Below are 18,231 nucleotides of genomic sequence, written 5' to 3' on the forward strand. Positions count from 1 at the left end.
AGAAGATGATGACGATGATGATAATGATGAAAATGACGATGATGATGATGATGATGATGATGACGGAGATGGAGATGGAGATGACAATGATGATGGTAGCAATGGTGAAAATGAAAAAGATGATCATGATAATGTAGATGGTAGCCCCAAAAATGAAGAGGATTATGATAATGGTGATGATCAATGAACAACAAAATGATACAGCTATAAAAATGACAAAAATTGATAATAACTAAGGGAATGATACAAAAAAATGACGAAATTATACCTTGTGGAAATTAATAGCACATATAATTACAGTTGTGGAGAAGAAAACATTGCACAATTTCATTCGAGCAAAACCAACAAACAATAGAGAGAAAATTCATTGGTAAGCAAAGTATGTGCATCCACCTAACGACACTCTAATCCACAATATAACTAGGTTTCTGTGAATGAATATTTTTGAAGCATTACTGAAAGAAAGTTACAAATATTTAAACAGAAATGAATTATTTACAACTATATTTTACATTCAGCAATCTTGACCCATGCTTGGTAATAGTCAAAGTAATCATGTGATACAACTGGGTACATAATACAGAACACAAATGCAGGATAATCAAATACATTGGTGAAATATCAACAAATAGAAAGAACTCACATGAAAGCATATATCATTTTAACTCTTCAAACAAGTATCTTCCATAATTGACAATCAAATGACATGGTTGCAACAATATTTTAACTAAAGACACATTTTCAATCATTTTTTTACTTCAAGTGGATAAAATCTGAATTGAATCTAATAAATTAAGTAAACACTATTCTAAACTTTTGTGACAAAATATATTTGAAAATGCATATCAAACATGAGTGCAATGGACTAATAATACTATTTAAAAAAATAACTTGTGAATATTCTAGGTGTCTACAATACTTTCCGCTCTTTAACCTTAACTTGGCCAAGGCCTAGGAGCACCCCCCCCTCGATGTTCGTGCAATATTTTCAAAAAGCGAAAAGCTATCGCTGCAATGTTTCGTGACACACTAATGAGAAAAATTATATGCAAAATTGTTCGTAAAAAATCATAATTGACAACTAAGCATAGAAAAAAAACAGATTGGCACAACATTTGCTTGATCCTAATACATTTGCTCCGGTCTTAATAACTTAGAGGGCATAGGGTTAGAGTTTGGATTATAATAGATTTTTTGGTTCAGAATAATGAAAAGATAAGAATTAGGATTTATTTAGTTTTGGAGGTTAAGTTTATCTTCGGCTTAACATACAGATTGTCAATCAGAGCAATTGTCGCTGGAGCAAACGTCTTGACACCAAAGCCAGAGAATGATGTATTGTTATACCTCCACTGCCTGTAACTTACCACCATTGTCCGGTGAACTGGATGGGGAATCCCCAACTATTTCCCCACGTGATGCTGATGCTGTCCAACCATTGGTTAATTTGTTTTGACCACTGACGGACAATTCCAACTGTTGTATCTGAAGAGAAAATACAAATAAAAATCAAACTTTTGACTCAACCGAGACACCTATAAAAATCAATGAAAACATTAGCCGGGCAATCAAATATGTAATTTCAGTTTGTATGGCAAGAAGAGAAAGGAATACTGTATGTAAATACCTACGTGTTTAAGAGAATGGCATGATAGTGTATATAGAAAGCAGATTACAGATTGCGAGTTTACAGATAAGTGAAGGCCGAACATTACCTTAAATGTAATATTTACTCTTATCCAGAAGTATAGAAGCAGGAAATACAATCAAATATGTTTTTTTCAACAAGAAAGCAAGATAAAATATATTTCTAACCCACTAGTCGAACATATGTATGTAAAAAGTTGTTTTTGATTTTTGGTGTTTTTTGTTTGGTTTTGTCGTCTTCTAATTATGTGATATACTTCTCACCAAGGAAGGACATTGTACTCATGTTCTGACTTCAATGTAGTAACGGGAGACTAATTGCCATTGATTACTGGTTCAATGTTATCATGTGACAGTCATTAATCTGTAAACAACGGGAGAGAGATGTTTTGATTCCGAGCGAGTCAAACAATAGCTGTTGGCTGCAGCATGGATACAATGAGAGTATGAACGACGGAAAGAAAATGGGAGTAGAGATGGAATTTGCTGAGCAAATGAGATAACGTTAAAAGATGTTTACGCCATAAAAAAAAGAGATGTGGCATATGAGAAAGATAGAGAGAAAATTATCTTCAAATATCTGAAAATGATTATTAATGTAATTACTTCAACTACAAGTTTTCTGGGGAACCGAGATAAAAAGGAAAATGAGAGAAGTAAGAAAAAATATATAACATGGACCTGGGCCCCGATTGATCCAATCAATCAATCGTAACTCTATGGAAATCCATCAGTGTCATAATTTTTTCTACAGGAAATTTGCAAAATGTCCTTTGTAAACAAAGGAGATCACACCAAATTGTCAAGAAATCAATGAATTTATGGATATACATGTACAATCATATCTAGATTTTTTTTTTAACAAACATGCATTTTAAATGTTGACTTTGCTGGCTTTCCACAGTTGCGATTGATCGGATCAATCGCAACTCTTTGTAAGACAGGCCCCAGGAGTAGAACAGACGAGATAGAGAGAAAAGAGACACAGGAAAGGACAATATCTTGATTTGAGAAACCAAGAAGAAAAACAACCATTCTTTCTTGTTTATTAAAAAAGAAAAAAGAGGCTGCAGTAATATCTTCAAAGACATGCAAAAGTGACACGAGACAATATCAGTGATAGATAGCTGGAAGCACAATCCTTCACTGGTCACTGACCGGGGATAAATGGCCAGGTATTGGTATCAACTTCTCGATTCAACCAATAACTCATTGTGTTTGTTCTTTTTTTTCTATCGATCTATCCACTGCTCCCATTTCTCTCCCTCTCCCTCTCTCACATCTTCACTCTCGCTAGGTGGTTTCAGACCGCCTCGAAGTTCATCAGTTCCAGGTATTTTCTGATTGGGAAATTTACCCCGATCAGAAAATACCAGGTAATATTGGCAATGTGAAAGCAAATTACGTGTAATCTCCCCGAAAGAAAATACCCACTAAATACATGTAGTAGGTACTTGTCGAAAATTACGAGGACTTTCGCTGGGATTTTTCCAAGGTCGCAGGTATTTTGGCAATGTGAAAGCAATTTACTGAAACTTTTAGCCCAGTGTGTAGTTGGGCGCGGGCGGCTTGGGTGGCTGCTGAGCTAGTGATTTTGAATCTCGCACCTTGCCTGCTTATCAGACCATACTGCGCATGCTCATAACTTCAGGAACTTATCCCAAAGGATATGTTTCGGGGCGGTGTGAATGCAGGAATAATTAATGGGTATTTTTAAGTCTAAAAAAATTCTCGTAATTTACCGGGGATTCTTATGATCGAGGCGGTTTGAAACCACCTAATGTCTGTCCCTGTCCCTCGCTCATATCTGACCATGGACTGAGGAGCCTCCATCCAATCTAATTACATGTTAAAGCCGAGAGCAATGTCTCTTTTTTCCATTAAACCATCAAGAAGATATTCCTCAACAATTCTTTTCTTCATCTGGACAATTGGATCTAAAGTGTTCATATTCAAATTGTGTGAAAGATGCCCTTCTCAATCAATCAATCTGTAGTCCTTCTTCACCCACGCTAGCTATTGCTACGAAAGATAGTCACTTGGGGCTGTAACTACTTTACTGAAAGATGATCCCCCAAAAGAAATATATGATAAATAAATAAATATAAATAAATATAAATAAAAAAATTAATAGATAGATAGATACATAGATAAATAAAAAAAATAAAAAAAATAGATAGATACATAGATAAATAAATAAATAAATAAATGAATATATAAATGAATAAATAAATATATAAATGAATAAATAAATAAATAAAGAATACATGAATGAATGAATGAATGAATTAATAAATACAAATAAAGGAAAGATAGAAAGAAAGAGAAAAAAAGAAAAATAAAACAAACAAAATAGATAAAAAATTATAATTAAAAAATTGAAATGAAATAAAATGAAAAAATATCACCCTGTTATCACTTAGACTATCAGAGAAAATATTGTGAAATAAGAAAATCAAGTTTGACAACAAAGGTGTAAGCCAATTCACATTGGTTTAAATGAAATGAAAAGAGGTGAAGCATAAAACAGAAAAAACTGTAAATAACATTTGTTCATTTGAAATCCTGGTGTGAACAAGGATACATGGTGTCCGTGACAAAATATGAACATGCATATTCCCTCTGAAACTATTTGACACAATTTTCAAATTTCACCCCAAAGAAAAACTGGAAGAGGCCGTCAGGAAAGCTGAACAAATTAGAAGATTAGAATTTACACTGATGTCAGTGGGCAGTTTTCCTATGGGAGATGGTTATATGTAAGATAGCAGCACAGCAATAATTGAGCTCTCTGTGGACTTTTAGTCAAGGTTATCCCGACGTTTCTATGAAAAACTATACTAATCTACAAGGAGGGAGAGAGCCTGAAGAGTTTGACCTAATATCGAAGTAAGCGCACAAATAAATGACATAAGAACCAGTTTTGCATTCATTACGTCAAAACGACAACCGTGTAATATAAAACCAATCTACTCAAGCAGTTGACAGAATTATTCTAGTTCAATCACAATTCATCCGCAATATGATACCCTACTCACACTTGAAAGGTAAGGACATTTTAATCTGCATCATTAGAAATGGTGTGGAAATAATCAGTATCCTTGTGCTAGAGTTCCAATATATCTATGGCCTTATTAATTATTGAATAACTTATCAATTAATAATCATTTTCGAGCATCTTTTTCTTAGAGGGGTGGTATTTTCAATCAATTTTCCTTAACATAAGTTAAATTTGGACAGACTGACAGGGCGCCTGTTGCATAAAAGACTTTACTAAATATTGTATTACCATGGAAACCTTGATTTTGTTTTGATCCTGTGCCCTTTTACCATGGCAGTTACACTAAAATGGAAAATTTACCATAAATGTAAGTATTTATGCAATGGGTACAACGATTAAATGGATCCACTGCAATGATAAACCTCCTGTGTTATACGTTATGTGGGCGCAGAGCTCTAATTTCAAATTGCGAACAGGGTTTGAAATGTTTTTCTCCCTAATGATCTATTTTGGAAGCTTATCTGTCACTCGGTCCATCTTTCCTTGACCCACATAAACTCAATGCTTGCTTGACATCACAACCCTCATCTCCATTCTTGTCAGTGTCTTTCCGGTCTGATCCCATTGTCCACTTGTCTTTGTTTGTCTCTTCGTCTCATTCTCATCTCATTTATGCAACCGACACCGTCCTTTCTTCTATCTCATTTTCATTTTCAATGGATGAAATTGCTTGTAACTCGATACGAACCTTGTACATGTAAACAGTCGCATATTTCAGTCTTTGGACTGCTTGAGATTGTATTTTGATAGTTTTATCGCAATTATTCAACACGCTTCTCAGAAAATATGTCCCTATGTTATATTTTGAGTTCTCCAGAAGGTCATTGGTATCTAAAAGTACTTTCCAATAGAATGAAAGTCAAGATAGTATTAAAATATTGCTCAATAAAGGTTAAGTCCACCCCATCAAAGACTTGATTTGAATAAAGAGAGAGACAAAAAATCATCAAAATTGGATTTCAGATTATAACGTTATATTACAATCATTTCATGTGGGTTAGGGCGGTCCGCGGACTATAGTTATTTGGTTAACTTGGCCCAATGCCTGGCAGCTCATCCAGGTGAATCCAGTGTTTAATTATTTTTGTGTTACTGTATTATTGTTGTTATTGTAACAATCATTTTTTAGCATTGTATTTGACTTGTTTGATTTTCTGCCAAATAAAATAATAATAATAATTCATTCATTCATCGTTATATCTAAACATTTTGCTTATTTTTCAAAAAATCATGTATTATATGCAAACTACTTTGAGATGCAAATCAAAAGTTCTTTATATATATATATATATATATATATATATATACATTTTTGTTTATAAATTTCTATTTATCATTGGTTGTAATTTTTCCTATAACTTTATAACCTTGAATCAAAGTTACTTGATGATCTTTGGTATATTCCTTATCGTAATAATATTTTAAAAAAAACTTCCTGCTTGACGATTTTTTCTATTAATATTGATAAATGGCAGGTAATATCTCTATCTATCAAGGCTTCCCAGGAAAAACTTAAGTTTTAAAATGAATTTCATTCCTATCCACTGTCATTAGCTCACTTTTTAAATTAAAAATTAATTAGATTTTGTCTTCTTTATTTCATGAAAAAACTTATTGAGAATTAACAAATAACACCTGCTCTCAGAAAACAAGATCCTGAGAGGGTAACAAGTGATGGAGCCCTAATGGATGTTTATATGATCACTATCTCTATGACCAAGGACTTTCTTGGTCTTTATGCTTTTTCGTATTATTTTTTATCAAGAAATGTCAACCTATATTCCTTACTTACCCTTGCTTGTAGGTGTTCCACCTCCTTTGCATGCCTCTCGTCCTTATCCATCTCAATCTGCTTCTGAAGACGTTCTTTTTCCTCTAATTCCTCTTCCCTGTAATGCAAAAAAGAAGTTAAACAAATTATAGCTGGATTATGTTGATTTAATTCCATGATCTAATTTCTCAACAAATTTGTGTAGTTGCATATGGAGACATGAATACAAAAAAAATCCTATTTGGTCTGTGCTCCTCATTATGGTGAAGAAATAAGTTATCATATGATAATAATATAAAATAGGATGCATAACCCTATATTTAAAAGTCTCCATGCCATTCTTTTTTGAGCAATTGTCCAAAATAAGCTTTCAGAGAGTTAAGAAACATACTTTATCTGCAAATAAATGACGAAATTGTACAATGTTGGAGAATTCATGCAAGAATAGACATTATGAACGAGTACCTGAAAACTTGTTTATTAATAAAATCAGAGAAAGCAAGCACAGAATCCATTGATTTGACATAATACAGAAACATAAACTGAAACATATTCCAAAGGACTCAAATTATTTTAAAATGGAAACCTGATTTCGTTAGGTATAATGATAGGGAATTTATTATCAATTAAAATAATGAAACATGAACTTTGATTGATTATGCATGTATATTGATGGAAATACCAGGGAAAATAAGAAATAAAAACATCACTGAAAGACCTCACAAAAAACACTTGTTTTTCTTTACAGTACACTTTCTCTTGTTTTGAATAACATATTGACATATCAATCCTTAGCTTAAGTGAGTGGCAAATGGCCTATATTTCAGTCTGATATGACACAGTAGGAATGAAAGAAAGTTACAAGGGGAGATAATTAGATGGAAAAAAGAATGATGGGATATTGATTGTTCCATGAAAAACACAAAGAGAGTCAGGATCTAAGAAAAGAAGAGAAGGGAGAGAGTGTCAAGGTGTATGTGTGTGTGTGAGAAAGAGAGAAAGAGAGAGGGGGTGAGAGAACGAGAGAGAGAAAAGGGTAAGAGAACAAGAGAGAGAGAAAAGGGTAAGAGAACAAGAGAGAGAGAACAAGGCAGAGAGAAAGGAGGGAGACGAATGACAGATGAACAAAAGATGAAAGGAAAAAGTGGAAGGTGATCACACTGACTTGTAGACAAGAAGAAGGCCGGGGATGTATTACAAGGGCCTCAATCCGAAGAACTATAATTTCATTTGCGTGCAAACTATTGCTCCCATTTCAGCTGATTCTTCACCAATTCATATTGAGTCACAAGAACAGCTTTTCTTGCCTCTCGGTTTTACATTCATCTGATCTCCGTACAATCCATCCTCCCTTTCAAGCCAGGAGAATGATGAGCATGATTTAGTAACCTAAATATCAAGACTAATTGTGCAGTAAAGACTTCTGTTCTGTTGCGAGCAGCTATACGTCCCATCAGGATTCATCTCAATCAAACCTGGCCCCTGTTTCACCAAGGTTAGCGATTGATCATGTGATCGATTGCATTTACTTCTATGTATGATAAAGCATCATAACCACCACCACGGTCGATCGCTGAGCTTCGTGTACCGGGGACATGATCACAAATACGACATCCACTCAGGAAACTTGTGATCTAGCCCTCAAGTTCATCTTCAAAATTCAGAATTGTAACAATTAATGGAAAACACAAAAAACACACAAAAATAAACTGAAATGAAACATGGTAAAGAAAGATAATTCTAATGCCATCTCTTTACCTAATGCCTCAAATATCTAGGTTGAAGGTGTTCATAACTTTGGCCTAGATCTCTAATTCACATCATAAGCAACATCAATAGAACTAATCGAAGATAGAATACAAAATTTTTAAACTTTAAAGTATTGAAAAATGACAGGAAAAGGAAAAAAAACCTATGCTGCTTTATCTATTCTTTTCAGGCTTTCAAACCTGGGTCCCGTCTTACAAAGAGTTGCGAGTGATCCGAAGGATCACAACTATGGACAGCCAGCAACATCAACATCTATGATGCCTGTTTGTTCAAAATATTTTCGTACTATGATGTATATTCATGCATTCATTGCTTTCTTGAAAATTCACTGTGCTTCTCTTTGATTACAAAGGACATTGTGCAGATAGATAGATAGATAGAGTTACGACTGATTGGATCAATCGCAACTCTTTGTAAGATGGGGCCCAGATATGTAGAAACATTCACACACTTTTTCATCAGGAACTACATAAAAATAACCAGAGGATTCACAGAGAGGGAAAACACACTGCAGTGTCCATCCCTTCTGTTGTACAGTAACATAAATCTGTCTCAACGATCGAACGACACATCTCCTTTCTCTCAAGCAGCATTTCTTGAATAATTCAACGCTAAAACTTAATGTGAAGACCACTAATTCATGACTTCACCAGTCTGTAAATAACAATGTCTCAACGGACGGTGTATACATCAGGAACAATCAAAACTGCAATCTCCAAAAGGTTTCAAAAGAGCAAACCAGCCAGGAAGCCCAGAGCAAGCAGACATAAACCAATCACTCAGGCCGCCTTGCATCAATTAAACTACATCTTCAGATTGACACATGAGCCAACCTTCCAGTCAAAACAAAGTAAGCATTTCCCCCATCTTTATATTGAACTGTCTACCTCAAGGGCCAATCGTCCCGCCTGTTCTTTTAGAGAAGCATTTGGTGATGATCAAAACAAAATGGACATGACTTGTAGTGTTATGGTTTAAAAATATTTATCAGTCGATTGAAGCATAATGAGATTGACAATAAATGACATAAAGCGTTATTTCCAAAGTGGAAAGTTCCCCTTGCTTGATGCTGATGACGCCAGAAGTGCCTGTTTCTGGAAATGTATTGCAAAACATCCCTTAAGACACCAGAACACAGTGTTTTAATTATTAAAATGCATGTCATCGTTTGTAAACAATTCTTATATCTATCTATGAAACATAAAGGGGTGATTTAATGTACTCAGAGAGATGACCCTTCATGGAAAGACAGTATGTCTGTTGTGAAGAAATTTTTCTATTCCAAACCCATCATCGCTTCAACAACCACAGTTCATCCTTTCTCGATGATGATTCCCTAGCCTAATGATGCTAAACAAACCAAGAAAAATATCTCCTTGATTTCTTCTTTTTATCTTCCTTCTATAAGAAACGGAAGTTAAATCAGAATGTCTATCCAAGCAATTTGTCATCACTTGTTATATCCTGAAGATGACATCAAATCGTTTTCGTTTGGAAGCAACATTAAGAAATAATACTACAGAGCTTCATAAAGCCAGGGCATCTCTGCACTCATGGGAAAATAACAAGAAATTCATCACCACGTCACCAAAAGTCACCAACTTTACTGCTCATTTAAAATTTTATTTGCCACTTATACATCCCAAGTGTGCCATAGCCAGTCTGTATGTGTGCACTCCTTATAAGGCTTCAATGTTTAAGCAAAATGAAAGGGGTATTATAACCATTTTAATCTGAAAGTAGATAATTTGAGGAAAAGTAGATAGAGTGGGTCAATGTTAACTCTTTTGATTTATACTTTGGTTTATTCAGAGAATGTGAAATGTATTTGCATGTTCGGGCAGCCATTGTGTTAAAATATAGAGTATCGTTTGCTTACAGGTTGGCACTGATGATTTAGACAATGGGTGATTTCTCTGGGAGTTCAAAGACTCAGCAGTTGATAGGGATATTAAAAAACACTTAATATTCAAATTCACATCAAAGTTCATCTTCTAGGAAGAAAGCGATTGTGTATGACTTAACGGGCGACTGGCTTGCCTATGTCCCGTCTTTGCGAGACCATTTGCCCTAAATTTTCAATCATTTCCCCAAATAAAGCGTGCATAACCCCGGTGAGTGTGAAGTATGCTTAAGTGAACATAGGAGAGGACAGACCCAGCTGTGACTCACTTTAGTCCCATCCTGATCTCAAACACTTGTTGTCACACCAGACTCTAGGCTGGTCAACATAGGATGACGTCTTGACTGGCTACCCATCTCAAACACTTAATGTCATCCTACTAGACCGATCAACACAGGATGACGTCTTGACTGGCTACCCATCTCAAACACTTAATGTCATCCTACTAGACCGATCAACACAGGATGACGTCTTGACTGGCTACCCATCTCAAACACTTAATGTCATCCTACTAGACCGATCAACACAGGATGACGTCTTGACTGGCTACCCATCTCAAACACTTCCTGTCATCCTAGACTGTAGACAGATCAACATACATTGTAGGATGACGTCTTGACTGGCTACCCATCTCAAACACTTGATGTCACCGTAGACTCTAGACCGACCAACATAGGATGACGTCTTCACTGGCCACCCATCTCACAAGCACCCCCTCTCAAGGACCATACCGTACAACCTATTGGCTAATGAGTCTCATCACGATCTTCTTCACATAACCACAGTCAGCCTTCAAATTCAATTTGACCTTGGGAACTTCATTTTGCATGCCAGGAGAAAATCAACAGGCACAAAATAATCAAAGAAGTGGGATGATAACCTTTTCTTTTTCAATATTTGAAACACAAGATCACTGAATCAATACAAATTTCAAGTTAGTGGATGATCTGTGACTTACATGTACATTATCTTCTCTAAATGTCTTGTGAATGTCTATAGAGTTAGATATCACCAGTATTTGCAGGTATCTTGTCACTTTGGGGGAATTTTCTTATTAAGTCCAGTGTAAGCTACATGGAAAAGGAATCCATGATCATACATTTTGACAATATTTGTCAACATTTTGTCTGTACTGAACACAATGGAAGTTTTACCCTCATGGTAGCATTATTGATTCATCAAATCTAATGTGTTGTGGTCTAGTGGATATGTCTCCGGGCTATAGATCACAAGGTCCCGGGTTCTAATCCTCCCACAGCACCAACATTCCATGGCAAGGCATTGACCCGCATTTTGCCGCACACAACCCAGGTTTGGTAAATGGCCACCAGACATTAGTTTGATCCTTGAAATGCTAAAGCACCTTCTAAGAAACTATGCTATTGCTAGGTTAATATCTGTGCAGCACCAGGGCCACGTCTTACAAAGAGTTACGATTGATCCAATCAATCGTAACTCTATGGAAATCCATCAGTGTCATAATTTTTTTCTACAGGGAATTTGCACAATCTCCTTAAAACATAAAGAATCATACTGAATCTTCAAGAGAACGATTAATGTATGAATGTACATCATATCTAGAAAATATTTTGAACAAATTTGCATTTTTAGATGTTGACGTTGCTGGCCGTCCATAGTTGTGATTGATCGGATTGATCGTAACTCTTCGTAAGACGGGGCCCAGGAGTGCCACATCTGACAGATATGTGTGCTATATACAGTAAGAACACACTCTTATCAATATCAAATTGAACTTGTAACTTCTGAAGGTTTCCATGGCGAAGAAGAAGCAAGTGTAGTGGGTTTCATGGTACACCATGTAATCTTTCGTGGGCATATGTTGGTCCTGAAAAGGACCACCCAAAAATGGGATTTTTGTAGTTATCTAATCAATCTCATCCTTTAACAAGTATGATATTTCCTCTTGTTTAGAACCTGTTAGTGATGCTGCTTTTACTATCACAAGTGAAATAAAACAATATTTACAACCATTTAATCATTTGATAGCAGCATCTCAATATCTGCTATCATTAGACCATGCTGAACCCTATCTCTACCCTAATGTATCCCACAAGCCACTAGCTGATGTCTCTCGACGGCTTTGAATTAACCGAGGTTCCTTTTTATAATGTGTTTCTAAAATGGCAATTCAAACAATTAGCTGCAGTATTAGAGTGGATGTCATTTGAAATGAGACCTTAATCTATCACATCAGAGGAAAGAGAATCTTAATAATCTCCCGATAAGTTAAAGGCATTGTTTAAAATTGATCTGACTATAAAAAAATTCACCTGTGAGGTCTGTTTTTGTTGCCTGTTTCTGTGATATGCTGTAAGACTGATGCCCTGACAAAATTGCACCTGAAAGTCAATATTTAGCACTTCAAAAGGGCCAAAAATAATATGATAAGAAACATATTTCAAATTTATTTCGTATACTGCATGTGTTACAACTAGAATCTCCAACAACAAACGAAAATGATTTTCTATCAATCACGTCTTACAATGCCTGAAAAAAGTTGATTTTTTTTTCTTCCTGGATGCTTTTTATCTACATGAACAATATGAAATACAATAAACATAAATGTTAAGGATATTTTCAACAAGATTTTGGATGTACTAAACTAATGTTTTTAAAAGGTTTCACAAGTCTTGACTAATAACTGCTTGATATTATCACTTGTTAATATTACTTGGATAGATTTTCAGAATGCCAGAAGTAGGTAAACTTCATCATAAGACGGTAATCTGAGCATGAATTTGCCTGTGCACTTAAACACGAGATTTATAACTTTAAATCCTTTTTCATCTCTTAAATATTTATCTTATTTCCCTTGTATCAATCCTTTTTCCCTCCCAAATTTTCTTCATTTTTTTCTTTCCTGTTATTTCTCTCCTATCTGTTTTCCTCTATTTTTCCTACCTATTTCTTACAATCTCTTTCTCTCTCACTCTTTAGCCCATCCCGATCTGTCTGTCAGTCTGACCAGCCTTTTTTTTTTCTCTCGCCCTCTCTTGATGATTCTCTCTCTCTTTCTCTGTCTCTCTTCCTCCATCAGCATGTAAGGATGTGACATCATAGAAGTCATGAGTGCTCTTGAGCTGTGCCTGTAACCTCCCTGACGTATCGGCGATGCGTCAAATTAGCAATCAACCATGAACCCTACTACTTGATTATACGAGTGTTGGCAAAGTACTCTAGGCATTCTAGGTAAGGTTACCCTTTTTAGGTCATTTTAAAAACCTTGTTATCACATGATGTTGAGGGAATGATTAATTAAATTTCAATTTTCCCCTTTTTATACCATGTTAGAAACCTTAAAAATATCATTATCATTTCCTCTTCTTCTTCCTCCTCCTCCTCCTCTTCTTCCTCTTTCTCTTTCTCCTCCTTCTTCTTCTTCTAATGTATCCGCTGTGTACTCTTTGCATACGTGTTTCATACACTCTATATCCATCGAGCATCCGTCCACTGTGATTTCATTGTTTGCCCATTTCGTCCATTGTCTGGAGCGGATGAAAACGGATGGAGCCACCCCAAAATTCTGCTTGTCCACTGTATCCGTTATGAATTTGTCGGCCAGTGGGACCAGGCCTATAGATAATGTAACCTAATCCACAAGACTCTAGAATCAATATCCAACCCAAGATTCTACATCACTTAACTTTTTATTCCTGAAAACAAAGTTTCATTGATACCATGTTTACAGCTGACCGCAAGAAGGTTCCTATATCTATTGCAAATGGGATCAAAGACCCTTCTTCTGGGAACATGACGCAGCGTGGTGTCGATGTCAACATTGCAGTGAAAGGCGGCTTAGCCTCAATCCTGACTGAGGAGTTCCTAGTTAGCCGACCCTTTGTGGGTTAATCCTTTTCTCCTCCATGACGAGAATGCTGCAAGGTGTTTTTCATCTTCTCCTCCATCTCCTTGAAGACTACCAAGGCCTAACCTTGCCCCGAACAATGAACAGCTTAGATTCCTAAGAACAACATCTCTTGAAAGCTTTCCTTACCCTTGAATAACACACTGACATTGACAGCGCCATTGTTCTGCCCACAGGAATACTACTTCATATCAATCAGTGACAGGATGGTGGCAATCACAACACAAACAGGAAAAGGAATAAATGAATAAATTAATCAGACGGTATCAATAAGAAGGGAGGAAATGAAGAGACGAAAACCCCCCCAAAAAAGCCACCTGGGACAAAGAAACTTTGTGCAACTTTAATGTTTAATGATTTTTATATTAAAAGTCAACCAATTTTTTGTTTCATCTGACAGAATTTACCGCAGGAAGTAGAGAATTGAGTTATCCCCTGAGGTACAAGATGGAGTTCTCAAGGTTCTGTAAAAAAAAAAAATCACCCACTTTGTACTTTTCACTACAGTTAAGCAATATTTTCAGATGGGGAAAACTGTTTCATGTAGCGATTCGTCAGTGACTTCATTGACAAAATGTTATAAGTTACTGAAATCCTTGTATCTGACTGGCTAAGAGCAAATCTGTCAGTAAACAACACATAAGGGACATATTCCTCTGCTCTCCTTGGCTTCATTACACAAAGGTTGGCAATCGATTGCGATGATCACTCCTCACTTGTAGTTATTGTTCTGAATAAAACTGGTATGCAATAATAATCTTGACCGGCCACTTAGCAACTGACTGTAAACCGCGGTGTCATGCAGGCGGCGTGGTCTAGTGGTTACGACTCTCTTTCAGTCAAAAGGACGTGGTTTCAAATCCCAGCATGGTGTGTCTTCCTTCAGGAAGAAATCGATCCACACTGTGCTGCACTCGACCTAGGTGAGCTGAATGGGTATCTGCTAGGATTAATTCCTTGAACGTTTATTTGGCCTATGTGGCAGCTCAGCCACAGCCGGAGTAATAATATGATACCAAGTATCAAGCGCAGTAGAGTATAAGGATATAGTAACTGTGCAATATAATAATATTATTATTATTGTTATCCAGAGGCCTGTGACACAAAGCTCAGCAATCATCGTAGAACATTTTTTTTACGTTTGATTGCATTGACTGTAATGTACAATCAATCATAAAAATCAAGCATAATAATAATAATAGGCATTTGTATAGCGCCATCTATCTAGAAACAATCTATTCCTATTCCGAGGCACATTGTTATTATTATTATTACCCCGGCTTTAGCTCGAGCTGCCTTTCAGCACTCGTGCATTCAAGGAATTAATCCTGCCGGGTACCCATTCACCTCACCTGGGTCGAATGCAGCACAGTGTGGATGAATTTCTTGCTGAAGGAAAACACGTCATGGCTAGGATTCAAACCTACGACCCTCTCGTTTGAAAGGCGAGAGTCAGAACCACTTGACAGCGATGCGCCCACATACCTGGAGGGTGAAATCTTCACAAACCCTTCAACCTACCTCGCTTGAAGGTCCTTGATGAGTTTCTTGGCTTTGTGATATTTCTTCTCCAGACCGGCATGCTGTTCTCTCGAATCGTTGAGGGCGTTCTTCATGCTGTCAATCTCCGTCTGTATCTTCTCCAGCCCGGACTCCAGGACGGCCATCCGTCGATCCTGAGCTTCTATGTGGTTCTTCAAACGCTTCTCCTCCGCCTCCCAGCCCTGTGCCTGCAGAGCCTGCAAACAAAAACAAAACTTCAGTTTTCTAGATTCACGCCATTGAGAGGAAAGATGAAAAATATTCAGTGATATATGCCATATTACTTGCTCCCATTACATTCTTCTTCAGAAGTCAATCCTGAAACCACAGAAGCCCTAGGAATCTCTAATCAAATAAAAACTAGTGAGGAAATACCTTTTCTCAGAAAGAGAGGAGTTTCAATTGGAAAAGGGCACAAATATGTATGCATATTCAGTATATACCACATAATCTTGTAACAAGTCAATGATATCTACAGCTGTGTCAAGAGATAAATGTGCACAGCAAATTACATGTAGCTTTTCTGCCCAGGATTATTTATCTTATGGTCTTTAATTTTAATCTTGTCAATATTAAACGTATATTCCTTTATTTTTTGTTTGTGTATGTATAGCAATTGCATTGCTTTATTACTCGAATATATATGTCATTGTATGTATGGTAATTGACTATGTTTAAGTATTCCAGCTGTTGGATTAATTAATGTCATTTTTTCATTTTTATTATCATTATTTTGTATTTCCAACTTTAGTAGGCTGGTTTACCTCATTTGTATTCTGATAATACTTTACACAATACATTTCCTTCCTTTGTTTGTTAAATGTATATATATTAATTAATATTAATGTATGTTACTTAATTGTTTTGTAAAGTGCTTAGAAACACCATGTATTAAGCGCTTTATAAATACATTATATCATTATTATTATTATCAGGGTCAAGTTCTCTTTTTTTACCAAGTTGATTTCATCATTTAAAAATGCTCCAGAAGTTTTAGCCTCAGGAATCACAATCTGGTGTAAGATTTGGTTGGGTGAGTCATGACCGAATGTTTAAATAGTTGGCTGGTCATGCAAGAATCTCCACATTTTCATTGGTTGTCAAGGCCATTGAATGTAGGTACCTGGGTGATCATCTCTAACAAAAGCCAACAGGAAGGAAACCATTTAGCAGTTCATTGGGTTTGAAGGCTACCTACCTGGATCTTAAGATTTGGTATTTCAGCCTCAGCCATGGCAAGTTTGTACTGAGTCTCCTTGAGTTTGATCCTGAGGTTGGAGTAGTCTTCAGCCGTAGCTTCCGATGGAGAGACCACCGAGCTTCCACCGCCACTGCTCAGGGTGTCGTCAAGGTCGAAGGTACCCTGGATCAGCTGACTGTCATCGGGGGATTCCCCAGGCATCTCTACCGATGGTGTATCCTCTTCAGGTGAAGGCTGGTGGTGAAGAGAACAAAAAAGAAAGAATCTATAAATGTGGCAAGAACACTGAGTTTCACAACTGCTTTGAACTTTTTTGTACATGTTTTTCCATAGACTTATAGTCATGATTAACTTTACAATTGATCATACATTTTACAGGGACCAGGATGTGATGACGAGGCATCGTTCAACTTGATCACGACATCAAAAAGGTCACCGGCAAAAATTATGGAACTCTACTCCACCAGTACGTCTACAGAGTAAAGTAAAAACAAGCGTGTAAAGACTCCCACAGTGTTGAATAATAGAGAGGTTAATAAAATGAATGATGCATTAATTCCACGGCCTTTAAAAAACAAGAGGTACAGGATACTTGATTTGACCAAGTAAAAGAATAAAATGTGGGTGTAGGTTTTATTTTTGTAATATATTTTATATACAAAAATAAAAGGAATTCAAGCCTCGTTTATTTCATTCAATCTATTGATCTGAATTTGAGTTATAACTACACTAACTCTGCCATCTCCTAAAAAAGAACTGGAAACGACGATGGCAATGATTTTTTTTCCTCCGTAGACAATAAAGAGAATGGCTGTTGACGACAAGTCGTGGGAAAGATGCACAAAGGTCTATGAAATATAGGGGCAAATTCAAAGAAAATGACGTAAATACGGTAAGAGAAGACAGGAAATTGGAAAAGAGGGAAAAAACCAGCAGAGAGTAAATAATAATCAAGAGAAAAATAATGCCGTCTAGAGAAACAGAGGATATTACAAATATCAACTGACTTATAGATATATTAATTTGTCTCAGGCAGAATTTTTTTTCACTTTTTTTTTATAGAACATCCGAACAAAGTTCTTCATCATATTTTTGAGGGGGGGAAAAAAAATCAACTTTCATCTAACTTTCAATATACACTCATAGCATGCAAGTAAATTTTTTTAGAGTTACATGGATAAATAAGATTTTTTTAAATCTAAATTACTAAACTAGTTAAAAGCTTGTTTAAACACAGCACAACAAACGTCTTCAACATTATAATAATTGTCCGCCTTGTATCAGGAACGTTCATATTGTGTGGAAATTCTCAACAACAAAAAAATTGTCATTAAATGTTATACAGAAAACCTTATAACATTGCAATTTTGCAATACCTTGGATCGGTCGAAAGCTAATTTGTAGCCTGACTATGAAAAAAGGGTATGTTGTCATAGTAACAATTTCTTAT

General features: G+C 36.0%; 1 protein-coding gene across 4 annotated transcripts in view; it reads right to left on the reverse strand.

Annotated features, from left to right (window-relative positions):
• The window catches only part of LOC129262080 (neurabin-1-like), a 56,918-nt gene that overhangs the window by 26,779 nt on the left and 11,908 nt on the right, over positions 1-18,231 (reverse strand). For all 4 annotated transcript variants that reach the window (XM_064101961.1, XM_064101956.1, XM_064101970.1 and 1 more), the window contains exons 3-6: positions 16,779-17,015; positions 15,560-15,777; positions 6,501-6,597; positions 1,368-1,485 (exon numbers count right to left, since the gene is read on the reverse strand). In XM_064101961.1, coding sequence (XP_063958031.1) covers positions 1,368-1,485; positions 6,501-6,597; positions 15,560-15,777; positions 16,779-17,015 — 670 coding nt within the window. The remainder of the gene's footprint in view (positions 1-1,367; positions 1,486-6,500; positions 6,598-15,559; positions 15,778-16,778; positions 17,016-18,231) is intronic.

Source organism: Lytechinus pictus, chromosome 1, assembly GCF_037042905.1.
Source record: "Lytechinus pictus isolate F3 Inbred chromosome 1, Lp3.0, whole genome shotgun sequence".
NCBI lineage: Eukaryota > Metazoa > Echinodermata > Echinoidea > Temnopleuroida > Toxopneustidae > Lytechinus > Lytechinus pictus.